The 17,183-nt window shown below is 39.4% G+C and overlaps 1 protein-coding gene across 1 annotated transcript in view; it reads right to left on the reverse strand.

The window, feature by feature from the left end:
- Positions 1-17,157, reverse strand: part of SH3D19 (SH3 domain containing 19) — a 35,168-nt gene extending 18,011 nt beyond the window's left edge. The window contains exons 1-5 of the mRNA XM_009329838.1: positions 17,083-17,157; positions 16,650-16,851; positions 15,041-16,033; positions 3,413-3,520; positions 5-18 (exon numbers count right to left, since the gene is read on the reverse strand). Coding sequence (XP_009328113.1) covers positions 5-18; positions 3,413-3,520; positions 15,041-15,728 — 810 coding nt within the window. The 5' untranslated portion in view covers positions 15,729-16,033; positions 16,650-16,851; positions 17,083-17,157. The remainder of the gene's footprint in view (positions 1-4; positions 19-3,412; positions 3,521-15,040; positions 16,034-16,649; positions 16,852-17,082) is intronic.
- Between the last annotated feature and the right edge of the window lie 26 nt (positions 17,158-17,183).

Below are 17,183 nucleotides of genomic sequence, written 5' to 3' on the forward strand. Positions count from 1 at the left end.
GTGGGATTTCATTTAAAGCTGTAAAAAAACAAAAGTTCCCAAATGAAAGTCTAATTAATAGCTTCTTTACACGGACCAACAATAGGTAAGGGAATCCACCTTGGTTTGGGGCATTTTTTTGTGAACGTAACTTCCTTCCTCAAAGCCAGAGCAGCCAATGGGCAGGACCACTTAAAGACCAGTGAAGAGAAAAGAGACATGAAGGGAACATTGCAACTCTGAGGCTGACTTCAGGAGTACTTCCCATCCTGCATAACGGATCTTCACTTTACTCTCAGGACACCAGCAAGTTATTCTAGGGTTTCAGGGTTTCAGCTGCAATACTTGTTGATATAATACTAGACAAGTAGAAGAGTTTCTACACCTGGGAATGTCAGACTCATTACTGGATGAGTCTGAAACACCATAACCATCTCTCAGCCACATTTCTAAACTGGCTCACTGTTTTCAGCTGTCAGCTCCTGGAATATCCTTCAGGCTGGAAAACAGCTGAAGGTTATTTCAAGTAACCCTGAAAGATCAGGAGACTTGGATGGAATAATCTCCAGAAAGGTAAAGGCAAGAAAAGAAACCATTGCCTGCTACAAAATTCAGGGTGACAGAAAGAAAACAGAGATTGAAGCTCCCTGGTAGTCTTTAAGGAGCTAAGCAAATTTAGGACATGGAAGAGGAAACAGTACAGCTCTTACTAGGGAAGAGTGATGATGTCCTTAGTCTCAATAAAGAACACAAAAACCTGCTAATTATATGATATTTGCTTTCAATGTCTCTGCCATTGAAACCTGGGAAGCACTTGGACAGGTTTTGCCAGCGTATTTACCAATCATTTTGTCTTTATATATTGGAATCTTGCCATCTATTTTACAATATGTTTGTGTATCAAGAAAATTCATTTAATGCAAAGAACTTCAGACATATAAGCTCTTCTGACTTCCAGACAGTCTTGGAGTTATGTAAAAATATGTGTAGACAGCCTGGACATTTATAGACTGATGACAAAAAAGAAGAGAGATTCTATCCAAATGAAAACTTTCAGTTGCTCGTTTCATGAAAAGTACTCTCAACAAAGAAACAACACATAGGAAGGAGAAGTGTTGTTTGTTTTTAACACCTCAGTTGCATTACTATGATCTAAAACACTGGTGTGATGTTTAAAAATGGATCAGTTCAAGGATAAATCCCTTATTCTTAGGAGCAGGTCATGTTGGCAGTGACTAAGAATGGGGAAAAAAAGTCAGTGAAGTTCATCACTCTTCTAAGCTAGTATGATGGATGAAAAGTAAAGCCAATACCTGACAGTAATTGCAAGAGAAATCTTCTCTCATCATACCTTACTGATATATAAAAAGCACGAGAGATTTATTTATTCACACTTCAAATCTTGATATATACACAGATGGCCTAATTTCCTCGCCTTTACTCTTTGTAAGACCGAAATTAAAGGAAATAAAGGAAGAAAAAAACTGCCAAGAACTAGAAGGCAGGTGTTACTTTCAGTGATTTCTAAGTGTAATAACTGAAGTGGAAGCTTAATGCTTCCTTTCTAATCACATCTCGACAAAAATGCTAATGCCAAATGAGTGCTTTACTGGAGTTCAAATTCTTAAGCATTCAGCTCTGTTCCCTTTTTGGTAGTGCTGGGTGTGGGGGTGTGTGTTGGTTTATTGGGGTTTTTCTTTTTGGTTTGTTCTGGTTCCTGACAGAATTAATCTCCCTCCAAACCCACGATGGTGAAAGACCCCTTGTACTGAGATTATGTGGCCCTCTTACAAGGTAAATCCTACTATATCCATGTTATACCTTAGCCCAGTTGTACTTTTCTCATTTTTAAACTTTTAACAGCTTACTCTTCTGCAGGAGCTCCTATCTGACAAAAGGCTACTCTGCTTTCTCGGAACCTGCTTTTGTTCCTCCACATCCCATTAATCTTCCAGCCACAGTCTCCCATAAAGCAGTCCTTCACACCCCCCTGACAACTGTAGGTAAGCACAGTATGACCGGCAGCCACCTGTGGAAAGTTCAATTACCACTAGAGAGCAGCAATGGACCAGTAATCTACAAGTTCAAAAGAGAATCCAGCTCAGGAAAAAAAAGAAAAAGAAAAAAAAAGTCAGGTGTTTTTTTTTTAAATGGAAATCACAATTTCCTTTGTGGAGAAGAATTAAGTCCTGCGTTCTTTACAGTAGTTCATAAACATATTCTTCCAACTGAAAAAACCTTTTATTTATGATCAGGTATTACCAGAAAGACTTTTCCTCATAGCTTTATCTTCAATCTTTTCTGCATTTTTAACCACTTCCACTGCATTTCTCACCTATGCAGAGGAAAAGAAAACCTAGTATTTTAGCAGCACTGGGGGGGGGGCAAGAAGGGAACTCGGGAAATAATGAGAGAAAGTCTTAGGAAAAAAGCCACCTGGACATCTAGTTGCTACAAGCTGGCTCTACACCTACTCAATGTAGTAAAACATGACTTTGAAATATGAGTTTTAAGAGCTATCTTGTGACATTTCTCCCTAAGCTTTGAGAATAAGACATAAGGCTAAACAGAAGCAGGTACGTACTCCAGCATACAAAGATCAACACAAAGACCTTGTGGCTCTCTGATAAATTTCCACTCGGAGATACTGTTAGTGTCATTTGTAAAGCTGTAAAGGATTAGAGGTGGAAGGCATTAGGGATACGGTAACTGTCAGAAAACTATAGTCAAGACCTTGACACAAATTGAACACATCAGGTTTTTGCATTCAAGTTCTCGCATGCCTTTTTTATTCCCTCAACCAAAACACTGTTGCTTCAATAGCCACAGATTTCAAATGTAACAAGGGTCAAGGGATCTTTTTGATGTAAGCTGTGAAAACTGTGCTTACATCCCAACTAAGCTGTGTTTGAAGCAAAGTTTAATACACTAATGTTGTTCCTTTGACAAGTGGGGGCCCTGCTCCCAGGAAGCTCAGGAGCAGCATTAAAATATCCTCAGCTGATGTCAGAACACAAGTCAATTTGACCAAAGGTACAGCTCAGTGATATGGTTTAGCTGACGAAAAACAAGCTTGCTTCTGCTGAAAGGGCCTCCTCCAGCTCTTCCCTGCCAGCCTTTAGATCCCCCCACACACACTGTTTCACCTCTGATACGCATTAGCTTCATAAGGTCTGAGGGTCATCAAATTTAGTGCACAGGAGGGAGCCAGACGAGGTAGCTGGGAGGCAGGGAGAGGGGAACGTGACTCCCAGTTATTTCTCCCTCCCACCACAGCCCTTAGGTTGGCTCCTCTGTCTTGTCAAACTCTACCACAGGATTCCTTTGACAGCTAATATAGCTTGTAAACAGCAACTCAATTAGCAAATAGTAAGTCCTAGTTAAAATGATTTTCTGATAGAGATTTCTCAGACAATTTGGGAGAAGAGCTTACGTTTCCCAGGTTTAGCTGGGATTCGGATCACAGTGGGTTTCCGGGCTAAAGCTGGTTGAGCTGTCTGTTCCTTTGCAGGTTCACTTCTGGTGAGGAACTGAAATGGATCTAAAAGGAAAAAAAACCCCAACATATTTAATATTTATTTGTTGAACACAAATCTCACTGGGTATTGCTTTCATTATTAAGAACATTTATATTTCACACCCAAGAAAGTCATAAAAAAAAATATAAATCAGGCTGATGCAAACAGCGTACTCAGCTCTTCGTAAATAACATGTCTTTTCTGTACATCTGCAGTCATAGTTGACTTAACATAAACATGCTCCAGATGCCTTCTGGGATTATATAAGCCACTGAACAAGAGGAACTGCATTGCTTGGTAATAGGGACCTGAAATCAGGAGGGCTTTAGGGAAACGTTTTCAAAGCAGTTGCTCTAATATGCAGACATAGCTGTGAACACATTCACTAAAAAGTTTTAATCAATAAAATCTTGCCAAAGCCAAACAGTCAGCACTGCAGCAGATAAAATGCCTACAGAAACAAAACAAAACAAAGCATTTAAATATTACTGATTACAGAATGTCTTTGCTGTAGAACAACTAATTTCCTGGAAGATTCTGCATCATTTTGTTGATTATAAACCTGGTGTCATGGGGGAGACTGGTTCAGACCAAGGACTGGGAGTCGTGCCTGAGCTCTGTCCCTGCCTGTATCACTCATTCCTCTACAAGCCTGTGCAATCATTCCATCGGTAAGACACGAGCAATGTTTTCTATGCTTCAAAAACTTAAGCACTGGTCTTTTATTAATAGGCATGGGAACATATGCGCATGTAGAAGGCAGCTGTAAAAATACTTGTACATAAATAAAATCCAAATCAATGGATTCTTTCTCAAGTACACCTTCATGTCAAAGAGCAATACTTTATTTATACCTCTTCTCTGTTGTTAACAACTGCCACCTTTTTCTCTGACATTACCAAAAACTGCAGTAAAATGGCAACGCCTAACGGTATCGTAAATATGTAAAGTAGAAACTGGAGAAGCACTCCAGACAATAAATTCTCCATGACACATATTCATAGCCCCAACAACCGAGCTTGATCTCCTCTGGTGGCCTTTTTAGATGTGTAGCTCAATGAGATGTTATTTATGGAGTGTCAGAGTCTCTGAGAGGAAATATGCTGGGCATCTCTTTAAATTCTTCAGGACTTTTTATAAAAACATACCCTTTCCCAAAACTACCGCCACACTTTCTGACAAAGTTGGAAGCCCTGTATTTGACAAAATTTTATCTTCAACACTTATGAAAAACAATTTAAAAAATTATGTAACATGAACTCATGATTTCTTATGATTTTGGATATGATCTTATGATCTTTCTTATGATTTTGGATAGTAAAACACAATGCAGTTTATCAAGACACTAGAAACCCCTGTCTGGGAATACACGTAAGATTTAAGAAAATCCAGAAATAGGGTATTTATTTATGAACAATCTCATTAAAAACCTTTTAGCATTTTAATTAAAAAAGCCTTGGCATTTTTAGAGAGAGGGGAAGAAGACCAAGTACATCAAGCTCTGTATATATTTTTTTTTTAACCAAAAATAGGCCCAAAGTAATTTCAGAGAGAAAAAACACTGTGTAATATTGAGCTGCTGCATTAGTGTAATGGACTGCTCTCCTGCATGCACACGACTTGGAGGTCACAGCTCCCGCAGCCTCTGCTGCCGCTCCTCCTTGCCGGGTGCTTCTGCCTGCAGCCGGCAGCCCCCTCTGCCCGTGCCCCCAGCTCTCCCCAGCTCCTGATGCCAGCGCGCAGCTGTAGCAACAGCAAGGACAACACGCTGCAGGGCCCATGCATGCTCACCCCTGCTCAGATGTCCACGTCCCTCTAGCTCCTTGCTTAAGGCTCTCTTCATAGGCATATCCATCACGTACAGGTGTACCATGGGGGTTTGTGCCACGGTCTCTCTCAAAGTCAAGACATCTACCTGCCTACAGGCTGCCCAGAAATCTGCCTGGGTACCTTCACGTCACATTTTAATCATGAATCAAAGCACATCAATTCCTTCTGTCAGGCTGCTTGTACAACAGCTTTGAGCATACACTTCAGGTAGAAAGGATCATGACAGGTCAACGATTTGTCTACAGCTAAAGGTATACAGGCTATAGTTAAAAATAAGCTCTGTTACCATCTAGACAGAAGATGGCTCCATCACATTGTGCCCAAAGACACTGGCCCATCCAGAAACTAGGCACAGGCAACCCACAATGTTTTAGAAGGTAAGGGTAAAACTAATATCTTGTTTAAGTTACGGATTAGCACTAACCAGTAAAAGGTTTAGGTCTCTTCAGGGAAAGCTGCATCAGAGCAAGGATTTTTCTAGGGGACTTGAAAACACGGACTACAAGAGGCGCGCAAGCATTCTGGCAGTATGGTCATCACAAGAAACAAAAACGCCACTCTTAGAGCAAGCCTGCCGTTATAATTTTCTTTTATTCCTTTATACCTATGTCTGCTAGCTACACTGCTAACATTTGAATTGCATTAAAAAAATATGATTTATCTGATCTTAACTCTTACGTTGGTGTTCAGAGTGACTGTAGTGCAGCTGAAAAAAGAAAACCGAAAGCGAGCTTTCTTCTCTCTTACAGTTAGTTATCTGGCAACTCTACGACAGATTTGAGGAGTGACCCTGGCGAGGCAGCAGGGCCTCAAAGCTGCACTGGCCCATTGGGAAGCTGGAGACACAGGGTGAGCAGAGGAAAGGTGAGCAGGGCTAAGTCACGGGCTCCTTGACACAGCAGGACCGTAGGGCACAGGCCAGCACACGGAGCACCTCTCAAGGTCAGGTTCTGCAGAGGTTAAGGAAGTTCTGCATGAACAATGAGGAAACAGTTTTCCAAAGCTTCCATCTTACAAAAATACAGACATCATGAAAACAAGTGGAAATGCTCTAAAACCCCCAAATAATCACAGATCTGTATTCTTGTAAATTTATGGGAGATTTAAAATTGTACAAAATTACTCTTTGTCAGCTGTTAATCATTGCTATGTGTAGAAATGGGTTTCTTGACCATTCAACAGTGGTCTAGGAGAGCAGAGGTCTCTAAATCGATAAATCTGAGAAGTAATTTTTAAGTCTGAGAAAAGTAATTTCTAAGGCTGAGAAAACCATTCAATGAACCTTAGTTTTCCACTCATTATCTTATGTTCAATTATACTGTTGTCACCTCATAATTAGTTTAAAACTCATTGCCTTGTTTGTGTTATTCCATTCCCCAGTGTTGGGTTTGCAGCAGAAATTGGCTGAGTAAATGACTGCGCTGCTTTGTGCAATGGGACTGACAACATATCAAATTTTTATGTTGTTTAACAACAATTGGGTATCGTTTGAGCATAATTCACGGAGGTGTGAAAACAGAATTGTTAATATACTCTAATTTAAAGCTTCTCAGCTCAAGGAAATTAATCTGCAAGGCATTTTTCATAACAAATATCAACAGACTTCTATCATTTTTTTTTTTATTAAACTTTTACAATGATGCTTAAAGCCTGTGTCTTCCTTAGTCTCACTTTTCTACAGCTTCTGTTTCAAAGGTTTATGTGATAACATATATTACCGTGCTTGTTCGCAGGAAAGACAAATGAAAGCTGTGTATTCAACTACACCGTATATCATCTCTTTCTTTTACCAGTTTAGGAGAGAGTTCCTCCCCAGCCCTTCTCATTTACCATCCTTGTTTAAAATAAAAAAATAGGAGGTTACAGAACAAACAGTAGGTTTTGCCCATGTGAGCAGGTCAGATGGATATCTTTCTGAAATATTTATTGGTAGTTTTTAAGTAAACGGTCGTAAGATGGTAACAGATACCTCAGCAGCAACAAGGGGAATCTCCAAACAAATCAGATGTAGAAAGCTAAAAGCACGGAACAGTAGTATCTGCTGTGAAGATGCTCAGTCCTGCAAGAAGTACTCTCAGGACACATGAGAACAACGTAGTATGAAAGGTGTTGATGCTGACATTACACCACTTGCCACTACGGAAGTATGCAACTGTGTTTACTTTCAATGTTTAATTAAAAAACCTAAATCAGCTGTTAAAGGCAAAGCTCACACATTCTCTTCACACAGAACAGTACCGTTATCGGGGTCTCCCAGGAACAGAGAATAGAGTCAAACCTCATCAACAAATGTTTTTATTAAAACCTAGCCCCATGAAACCACTCTGGTGTTTGTGGAAGTATATTTAACCCATACTTGGGGGAAGATTTTCAACAACAGGCCCCTCTTGGTAATATAGGAGGAGATTCAATGGAAACCTGACAGGTAACATCCCAAAGAGGAATGGGGTCCATGCTGAAGAAACACTGTGAAATGCTACAACCAAAAGTCTGATGTTCACTCAGATGCTCTAAATCTCAACCTATTTACAACTATAAACGGATATATTAGACAGGTATCCTGCCTAAATTCCGGCATCAGTGATTTTCCCATCTCAGTTTTCCCCAGTATTTTTCATCACCGAAATTAACAGTTCACTGTTCTTAGAAATGGTATTTCTGACCCAGAGAACACAATATGGACTACACCACCTTTCTCAAAATATGCAATTTGCAGCTCCCTCTGCATAGAAAATTGCCGTAATCTGGTCACAACCATATCTTTTAATAGACTGGGAAATTAAAAAAGAAAAAGGGGAAAAAAAAAAGAGAGAGAGAATGGGATGCAGGCTATTTCAGGATGTAATTTGTGCATAACCTGAAAGTAAGCTCTGGTGAAACTCAGGCTTCTCAGCACTCTCCTAAGACTAGGAGAATAGACCAGGTCACTCAAATAAAAGGAATACAGTATTCAGGAGTAGACTTAGTATGGCTTCAGTCTTAAAATTGGAGCAGAGACAAGCAAATCTGCTATCATAATGTTCTAGGATTTCTTTCTCCCCAGTCTACACAGAGGTTTTTCATGACTAGCCCAGTTATTTTGGTAGAGGCTATGAACGGCCTGTGTGGTCCTGCTTCATTCAATGATTTATAGTTCATCAGGCCAAGGAGATTTGCTTTACCTGATATGGCCCATTTAGTCAAACAGGTACTTGAGCAGGCTGGTAAAAATCTCTTATATCTAACAACCTTTATATGTAAGTAGCTTTTCCAATGTGGTTGCCAAAGCATTAGTTATATTTCTGCACCTGCTTATGCTGTTTTATCAAAACCCCACAACACCAGAGCAAGCACACAGTAATTTCAGAAAGTTTTATCTTGAGGATTATCTTTCCTCCCAGAAACATTATGTCCAGATGCCAAAACAGAAATTTCAAATTTCTCGCACATTAACAAGATTTTTTAAAAGAGTTGTGCAAAGAATTCAGGACAGGGAGAATTTATCCAGCAACATTTATTGCTACTCAGAGCAGAGAAAATGTAGTGAACTACTTGCATAGGTTTTGGGCATTGCTCCCTGTTCACTGCTGACATCTGATGGATCACCACAAAAAGCAAGGCAACTCAAGGCCAGTGATCACTATTTTTGAGGAACGGGTCCAATCCAAAGGGTGAATGATGTTTACGGGATACATGTGGAGTTTGCTGAAGGAGCCTAGCCATCAGTATGACAAAAGTGCACAAAGTCAAAGAATTATGTAGAGTTTGATATTCTCTGGAAAGTGTAAAAAAAAAAATTGCTGAGAGATGCAACAGAAGATCCAACCTAAATGTGCTTGTTGAAAATGCAGGATGTCCTTAACTGAGCAATGAAATAACTCATCCACAGTGTTAGAAAGTTGGAGAGCAGATAAAATAAAAACTACTACTAGAATAGCAAAATTTCTTGGGCTATTGTAACACTTAATGGCAATACAAGCATTTATGGGGTGGAAAACTACAGTGCTACATCGTACACAGAGACAGATATAAATGGACCTTTTCTGAGCTTTCAGCACTTCTCTCTCAAACTGCGGAAATACACTTACTATCTGTGTTATCTAAAAGCACAACCGTTCGGTTCATTGCTCAATTGTCCATGCTAGTAACGGTGATAGTAATTACACTGCCTTTGGCACAAAAGGACTGCTTATACCAGCATGAGCTACTATGTGAGAGTTTGGAGGCTATTCCTACATCATTAATCTATTTTGCTAGTTGAAGTAAGACTAGGATAGTTCAGGTTGCACGAGCCTTCAGGAGGTCTCTAATCCAGCCTCCTGCCCAGAACAGGTCAGCCATGAGGTCATGTTGTTAGAAATTGGTTGCATAACCTGGTCTAACTTCAAAAATTGGATGCCGGAGGGTATTTGGACATACAGTGGGTGACAAAAAAAAACAATCCCCCAAATTACCCTGGAGATTAAGAAACACAGCCTTGTCCATTCTTGCCGGGTGAATGAATGCTTGTTCATTGGCAAGAGATTCAAGTGCCTCAAAACAGGCAAGCTAGAAATCTCCAAAACAGAGAATTGGTGATGGAAAACAGCAGGGCATACAAAATCTTTTTCATGAAAATGTGAAGGATAAGGGAATTTATAATGTTTTTTAAAATACCTATCTACCCTCTTGCAAGAATCTCACATGCTTTCAGCAAAAGAAAAAATATTTTTATTTATTAACAGTTCTTTTAAATAAGCATTTTGTTGTTCTTTGACAATCTTTCTGGCCAAAGGCTATCTGCATTTTAAGTGTTATTATAAAATAAACAGATCTAATAATCGGAGAAGACAGTTGTTATTATTAAGAACATTATTACTTGTGTGTTACCACTTAACAGCATCTACAGACATGGAACTCAAAAGCAAATTCATTTGCATTTTACAATCTAAACGGCTTACATCTATTATGTAGCTATGATTTAAAAACCTTATTTGTTTCCAGAAGGTAGATATAAGGCTCTCTCCTGTGGTAACAGTGGAGTCACTTCCAAGCTTCTTGAAGGCTCCAATTTTTGTTTACTAAGCAAACATCTGTAGCATCTGAAGAGTTAATGGATGCTTGTTACCACTTCTGCTGGAGATTGCCAACCTTGCAGCAAAACCAATAGGACACAGCACAGACCCATACCTCCATTCCTCCACCCCACAGTAGCATGTCTTCAGGTAAATCTGGTTTTGTCAGGGGTTTAAGCCAAACAGCAGATTAAAATGCATGAAACAGCTCGCTCTTTTCTGGGGATGATACTTTTGGCAGTAAGTAAAAAAGGAGACAGGTAACTTTAAAATAACCACCACAAGAGTCATTGGAAGTAACACAGCAGAACCCTAAGAAAAGCTGCATTATTCTGAAGATATGTCTGGGCTAATCTACCAGTTAGAAATATTTCAGTTCTTTTTTTCTTTTCCTTCCTGAGGAAGCAATTAAAAACAAGCAGCTGGGCAATATCCCCACAGCAGACAAATTTGGAGTTACTCAAGCAGCAGTTTTTCTGAATTGACTACAATGTCACACAAATTCCACCATTCATGCCACAAGAAGGAACAATACATATAAATGGATAGCAGCACTGGTTTGGCTGAGGGTTTGTTTTTTTTTTCACCATATAGGCAGAAATGAACTTTTATACTGCGATGAAGTAAGATAGATAGATAGATAGAACAAGTAGTTGTACAAAAATCACATTGTTAACAATTGTTATTGTTAATTTCAGGCACTCAAATAAATTAATTGTACAAAAAAATGCAGTAGTTGTATTACTGTTAGAATTGAAATACACTAATACGATGAAGATATCAAAAGAGAGAGCTGTCTCCTGCTGGTAAGGTAAAGCTCTCTCTGAACTACTTTTCAAAGCATTTGGTTTAAATTGAGTTCTGGTATATCAGGCATGGAGCAATCAGTGAATTATATGCTGTTTTAGAGAGAGAGAAGACGAGAGAGAAGAGTAACTCTCCACATGCAAAAAGGAATGAAAACATTCTAGCAAGATCACCTCCAGGTTTTAATTTAAATGTGTGCTTTAAATGCACTGTTAACCTTATTTTCTTTGTCCAAAACACACATTCTCAGAACATTTAGCAACGAGGCACACTACATGCTTTAACATAGCAACTAATACAAGTTACGGGTAAAATCACGGATCTTCTGAAGCCATGGAATTTACACTCAGTTCAACTTGCACTAGGATTTCATTTCCAAGCCTTTGTAAAAATGGATTAGTGAGAAGAGAGCCCACCTGACAGATTACTGAAACTCTTAACCTTCAGGAACTGCAGAAATCCCTGTTATCAGCTACAAAACAAATGTAAAAATACCCCAGATGATCCAAAATATCACAACTGTCATCAAAGCATTAGCACCTCAAGATTTAGAGTCCCAAACAGATGCCTTCACATTCTAAATGACTGACTTGAACAGGAGTAATTTCATTAGGATGCAAATGGCTTTGAACATTATCTCTAGCCTTTGAGTCCAAAATTACGGCACTTAAAACTGGCATCAATTTTGGCTGCTGATGAAAGGAGCAGTTCTACAGGTTTGTCATTCCTGACTTCTCCTTCCTGGTACTTTCCTTGGGTCAGCATCAGAGACACGAGTTGGATGCAAGGTTCCGCCACAGTTCACCTCTGAATTGCAGAGCTGTTGAGCTTCCAAAGCTCCCACAGACTTCAGCTGGCAGAGTGAATGCTGAAAGCTTTGAAAGGGATCTTGGTACCCAGAGTCTCTATTTGCACCAGAATGGTTCCCTCTCTCCATATAGGTCGGACAAAGATAAAACCATTAATGTTTGGATAAGGGCAAGTTCACTCTACTAACAGCTGTGCTGTTGTTGGAGATGCTGTCAAACACTGGTGAAAGCCATGGGATTGCCTGAGGTAAACTTGAAAGAAAATCATCCAGATAGCTTTGGTAGTTAAACTACCAGTTAAACACTGACAAACTGGTGAAACTATAAACTGGTTTGTTGCCAACACTGTTGATCTTAGCACATAAATAATATTCAAATATCTTTCACTACTGTAGAGATGGTAGCCTTCTGTTAGAGGAAGCTGATGTCTTATGTCAGTCAACTAAATCGCTGTGGAGATTCTGAATTTGTTTTGCCTGTTTCACCTTTTCATTCATAGGCTCACTTCAACTTTTGTGCCCTCCCCATCATCAACCGAATGCTTCGCCTTCTTACTTTTGCATCAGGCATTAGCAGCAGCAGTGATCAATCCATCCAGTTCTATTTACATTAGTCTAAGTACCAGGCGCGTTTGTGCTGTATCAGAAAAAAATTAAATTTTGTGAACGCTGTAATCTGTGATGTCACACTGCTCTTTGACAAACAAGCTGCTGGTGCTTAGTTTCAAAGACCGCTGCATAAAAGCCTTCTTCCTTTCCTAGGGTTGCCATAACAACAAGCAGAGCGCTGCCATTTTGCTAAGTAATGACAATGACAAATATGTAAGAAATGCAAAGGTCTGGGGAACTGGGAGCAAGATTAGAGCTTCTCTTCCTGCCTTTACAAAACATTTTACTGTGGATTCATCTTCCAAATCCTAAGCTGTTCCTATGGGAACATGAGAAATAGCTAATGCTAGTGCTCTGTGTTGCCTCATTTTTCAGAAAGCCAGTGTTCTTCTTGTGGATGCTTTGTCAAGACATAGCACGGCATTAGTAATCAAGACTACAGGATATGGTCTTGAGCTCACAAATGCATGCAAAAATCTGGAATGAATCCTAATTTTACAGTGTAATAAAGTGACAATGCTGTCAGACCTTTTTCTCTTTAGTAGGTAAGAAGGGGTTGCAGCTAAGATGCCATTTTATTGAATGAATAAAATCATGGACAGGTGGCTCAAGAAGTCAGGAAACTATTATCTGAATAATTCTTCTATTAACCACGAGAATGGAAAGTATTTTCTTCTTAATTAAATCAAGAATAACACGTAGGACACCAACCAGAAAGATGAAGACTGACATTCTTACCACTTCATCGTGAAAGCTGTTTTTTCAGGTGATTTTCATTTGGCATCGCTCAACCTCTAATTTAACAGAAGAATTAATGTTATTTAATTTTTCCAGGTTGGGGGAAAGGCAGTCTTTTAGTGTACGTAGCCGAAACATCATTTTCCTTTTTATGCACTTTCAAAATGTAAGAATTCTCTTTTCTTGCCTACTACTCAGAACAGTTACATTTTCCCTCTGTTTGTTGCATCTATTAATAAAAATGAAGTGACTGAAACTACAAGTTTTACCCTAAATGCATGGAAAACAAGAGTCATCCCTGGCGCTTCTAACTTTCTTGTAAAACCATCACAGGTACAGTGGCTGTTCCACGACTCCAGTTTCCAGACACGATGATCATGACTCTGCTCCCAGCTAGACACTGTCAGTCATACACTTCCTTGACATAAGTACGAAACACCTCTCCAGTCACCCTATACTCCTGCCTCCTTCCAGGCTTGGTACAGCTTCTGCAGTGTTCTTGGAATCCGTCAGTCCAAGAAAAAATGGACTTTTATCCATGTTGAGCTAATCACCTCTCCTGCAGGATCTTCTGTTGCCTTGTTTCACTGTTTCCATAAACTCCCCTGAGATCTGTATGTCCGTACATACCAATCTTAACAGTTTAGGGCTTTAAGGGACTTCCTGCATCTGCCTTGGGGTTTTTATGCCAGTACAGAGGAGAAACAATAACAAATCAGAACTTCATCAAACGATACAATCCACAAACTGTGAAGAAATTGCATTTGTTAACAATCATTAATATCGATTTACTGTGACAACTGCACAGTATCTACGCTTCTCTTTTCAGAAACCCGAGATGTTTAATGATAAATGAGGTTAAAAAAAAAAAGATTAAAAATCATAGTTAGTCCCTTAAACAAGCATTTGTATGACACACCATTTGCTTTAAAGCAGAACTCTCCCTGGATTGCAATGGGGCTGGTAAGCTAAATCAGGACATACCTGAATATTAAGAGGGGAAAAACCTATTGCTATAAAATTTAATGACAGCCCAACACCCACCTGTGTCTTAAACTACCTAAAACAGCATGAAAAAAATCGACCTCAAGTGCTTAATGGAATCAACCAAGGTTTATGAATGGGATGTAGTTGTAGTAATTAATCTGTCCATATGAAATAATTATTTTCACTTATTAGAAAAAAATTGAAGTTGCGTAACAAGCATATAGTCGCATGACAAGACACAAAGATAGGGAAGAGGAAGTAAGTAGGCACTGGTGAGATGGACAGAGTATCTCAGTATGTTTGATCACAATTTTCCCTGATGCAACAAACATTGCTGCTTCTCTAGATGACTAGATGACTAGGTTTCCACTATAAACCCTCAGGCACTCAAATAAATTAGTCAGATTAGATGGCGAGAGATAAGATGTCCCAAGTTGCCCAGAGAGAATTGCGATACATTCTGGAGGTGACATCTAGCATATAACATAAAGTCTTTTATAATTATTTTAATAATCACGTAATAAATCCAGCAGGCAAGTTCTGAGATTTAGATAGCCTTGAAACCTCCCCAGTCTCAAAATCCAAGTAATTTCGTAGTGATCTTGACATAATAGAAAACCAATAATTTCATATACACATAAACCCCGTCAAGACAGGTAGACATAACTCTCACAGGATCATACACCTGCAAAGAGTAACAACAATGACAGTTTAAAAAAATTCCTTCTTACCTGCTGCTGCTTCAGAACTGAAGCTATCTTTAACTACACAAGCTGGACTTAGGGGCAAAACATCATCATCAAAACTGATCAGATCTCCTTCCACATCTAATTTATTTTGCAAAGCAGGTGCTGAGGAGTTGGCTGCAGGTGACAATTCCCCCAGAGACTTGAAAGCTTTTTCTTGGGCAGATACAAGAGCCCGTGGGGGAGCAGCAATTGGTTTTTGTGAGGCCAAAGAAAGGGCAGGATTTTCTGCATAACGTGACTTTTTAGGAACAAGGGGCCTTGGAGCAGGAACAGGAAATTTCTTTTGTCCATCGGTGTTCTCTGCAACCAATCCACTCCTTGCATCAAGAAAATCACTACTACTACTTTTAACAAGGCCAGGTTTTGGCTTCTTTGGCAGTTCAGGTTTGGTTACAACACTGCTCCCAACTGCTTCAGGTTGAGGCTGCAATTCCTTGGGAGGTGTTGATTTGCTTTCTGTCCATGTGTCCCAGTCTCCCGAAATTCTGCTTACCCCTGGCTTTGGAGCAACTACTGGCTTCTTTGCAATAACAGGTCTTGGAGTGAATGAACGAGGGGCAATTTCTGGCTTTTTTGATAATCCTGAGGTATCATTAGTTCCTTGGGATTCAAAAACTTTGATCCTTGAAATAATACTATTTTGGCTCTTTTCTGTACCCATGCTATCCATCGCCAAGTGATTGTCTAGTAAGCTATCATCTAAGAGAGGTGACTGCTGAATTGGAGGTTGCTGCCTTTTTGTGGTAGACTGGTTCACTTCTTCTCCATTGTCTATATTACTTTCAGTATTTTTGACCACATGTCTGACGTTGCTTCTTGATCTTGGCTTTGGCACAGGACGTATCACAGCATTGGGATTTTCTTGGCACCTCTGACCTTCAGAAATTTCAAAGACTATTAAGGGATTCTCATTTTCTGAAGGACACCGATTCAGGAGAGATGCAGAAGGCCTAGGAGGTTTAAGAGGACTCTGCCCTGCTAACAGAAAAAAAAAAGGTTTCAGTTATCTATTCCAGAACACTTTGTCTATGTTATTTTTTTGTCAGCCATCAGGATGGTAAACATGGTGGTTTTCCTTCAGAACTTACTGCTGCTTGTGAAACTGCAGTTCTCTTTCTAAAAAGATGAATGAAAAAACATACGAATTCTAGGAAGAAACTGAAGATTGCTGAAATGCATGGTATCTACACGTTGTGAGTTCAAAACTGCTTGTTAGGTTGCAGCATGAGGGACATGCAAGCAACATCTAGACCAAAGAATAGTACAGTAAATTCCCCAGCTTGGTTTGCACACTTTTCAGTCTGAACGTGTAACACTGCTGCTATTCTGATTGGACATCTGAGCTCCTCTGGCCCCAAAGCAATTGCCATTATGGCTGAATCAAGCAAAACTTTCAATATTTAATTATAGTCTGACCATGAATGCAATGGTAGTTCTTCAGAAGAGAGGATTTTTACAGAAATTTACAGCAGTAATCATTCACATAAATTTAACTGTTATTAATATTAAATGCTGCACAGACCAATAATAAAGAACATCTTCAGGAGACAGAGTAAGGTTTCCATCAATGAGAAATCCAAAACAGCCTCACCTGGACAGCCTGCAGGTTCCCAGTGTGTAGGCACACTAGTTTTTACATTACTTCCTGGCAAATGGCTGATTAGTTCCTCCGGAAAGTCAGTTTGTGTTGCAGAAGTAGTGGTATGTCTAGGAGCAGCAGCATTATTGTTATTTGTTGTATTGACTTGCACTTGATTGATTTCTTTTATCACCTGCTCATATGATGGTGGAAGCTACAAAACAGAGAGATAAATATTAATGTACGTCCAGATGTGATCCTTTAAAAAAAAAAAAGCATATAAATGTAAAAATACTAAATTAACGTATGCAGAGGAAAAGAACGCTGTCATAGTCTTTTATTCAATGCGATGAAAGTCTAAACAAGCAAAAACTCAGTTCCTCTCTAACTTAACATGCTTTTTACCTTCGTAAATCAAACACACCTCATGTAAATTCATGCTCACCTCAGCTGGAATATGCTCATTTCTCCTCCACTGAGCATGAGATGAAGCAGAAGGGAATCCTAATCCCTGAGGAGTGACAGGGCTTGCACATGGAAACCAGG

Source organism: Pygoscelis adeliae, unplaced genomic scaffold (genome assembly GCF_000699105.1).
Source record: "Pygoscelis adeliae isolate BGI_AS28 unplaced genomic scaffold, ASM69910v1 Scaffold67, whole genome shotgun sequence".
NCBI lineage: Eukaryota > Metazoa > Chordata > Aves > Sphenisciformes > Spheniscidae > Pygoscelis > Pygoscelis adeliae.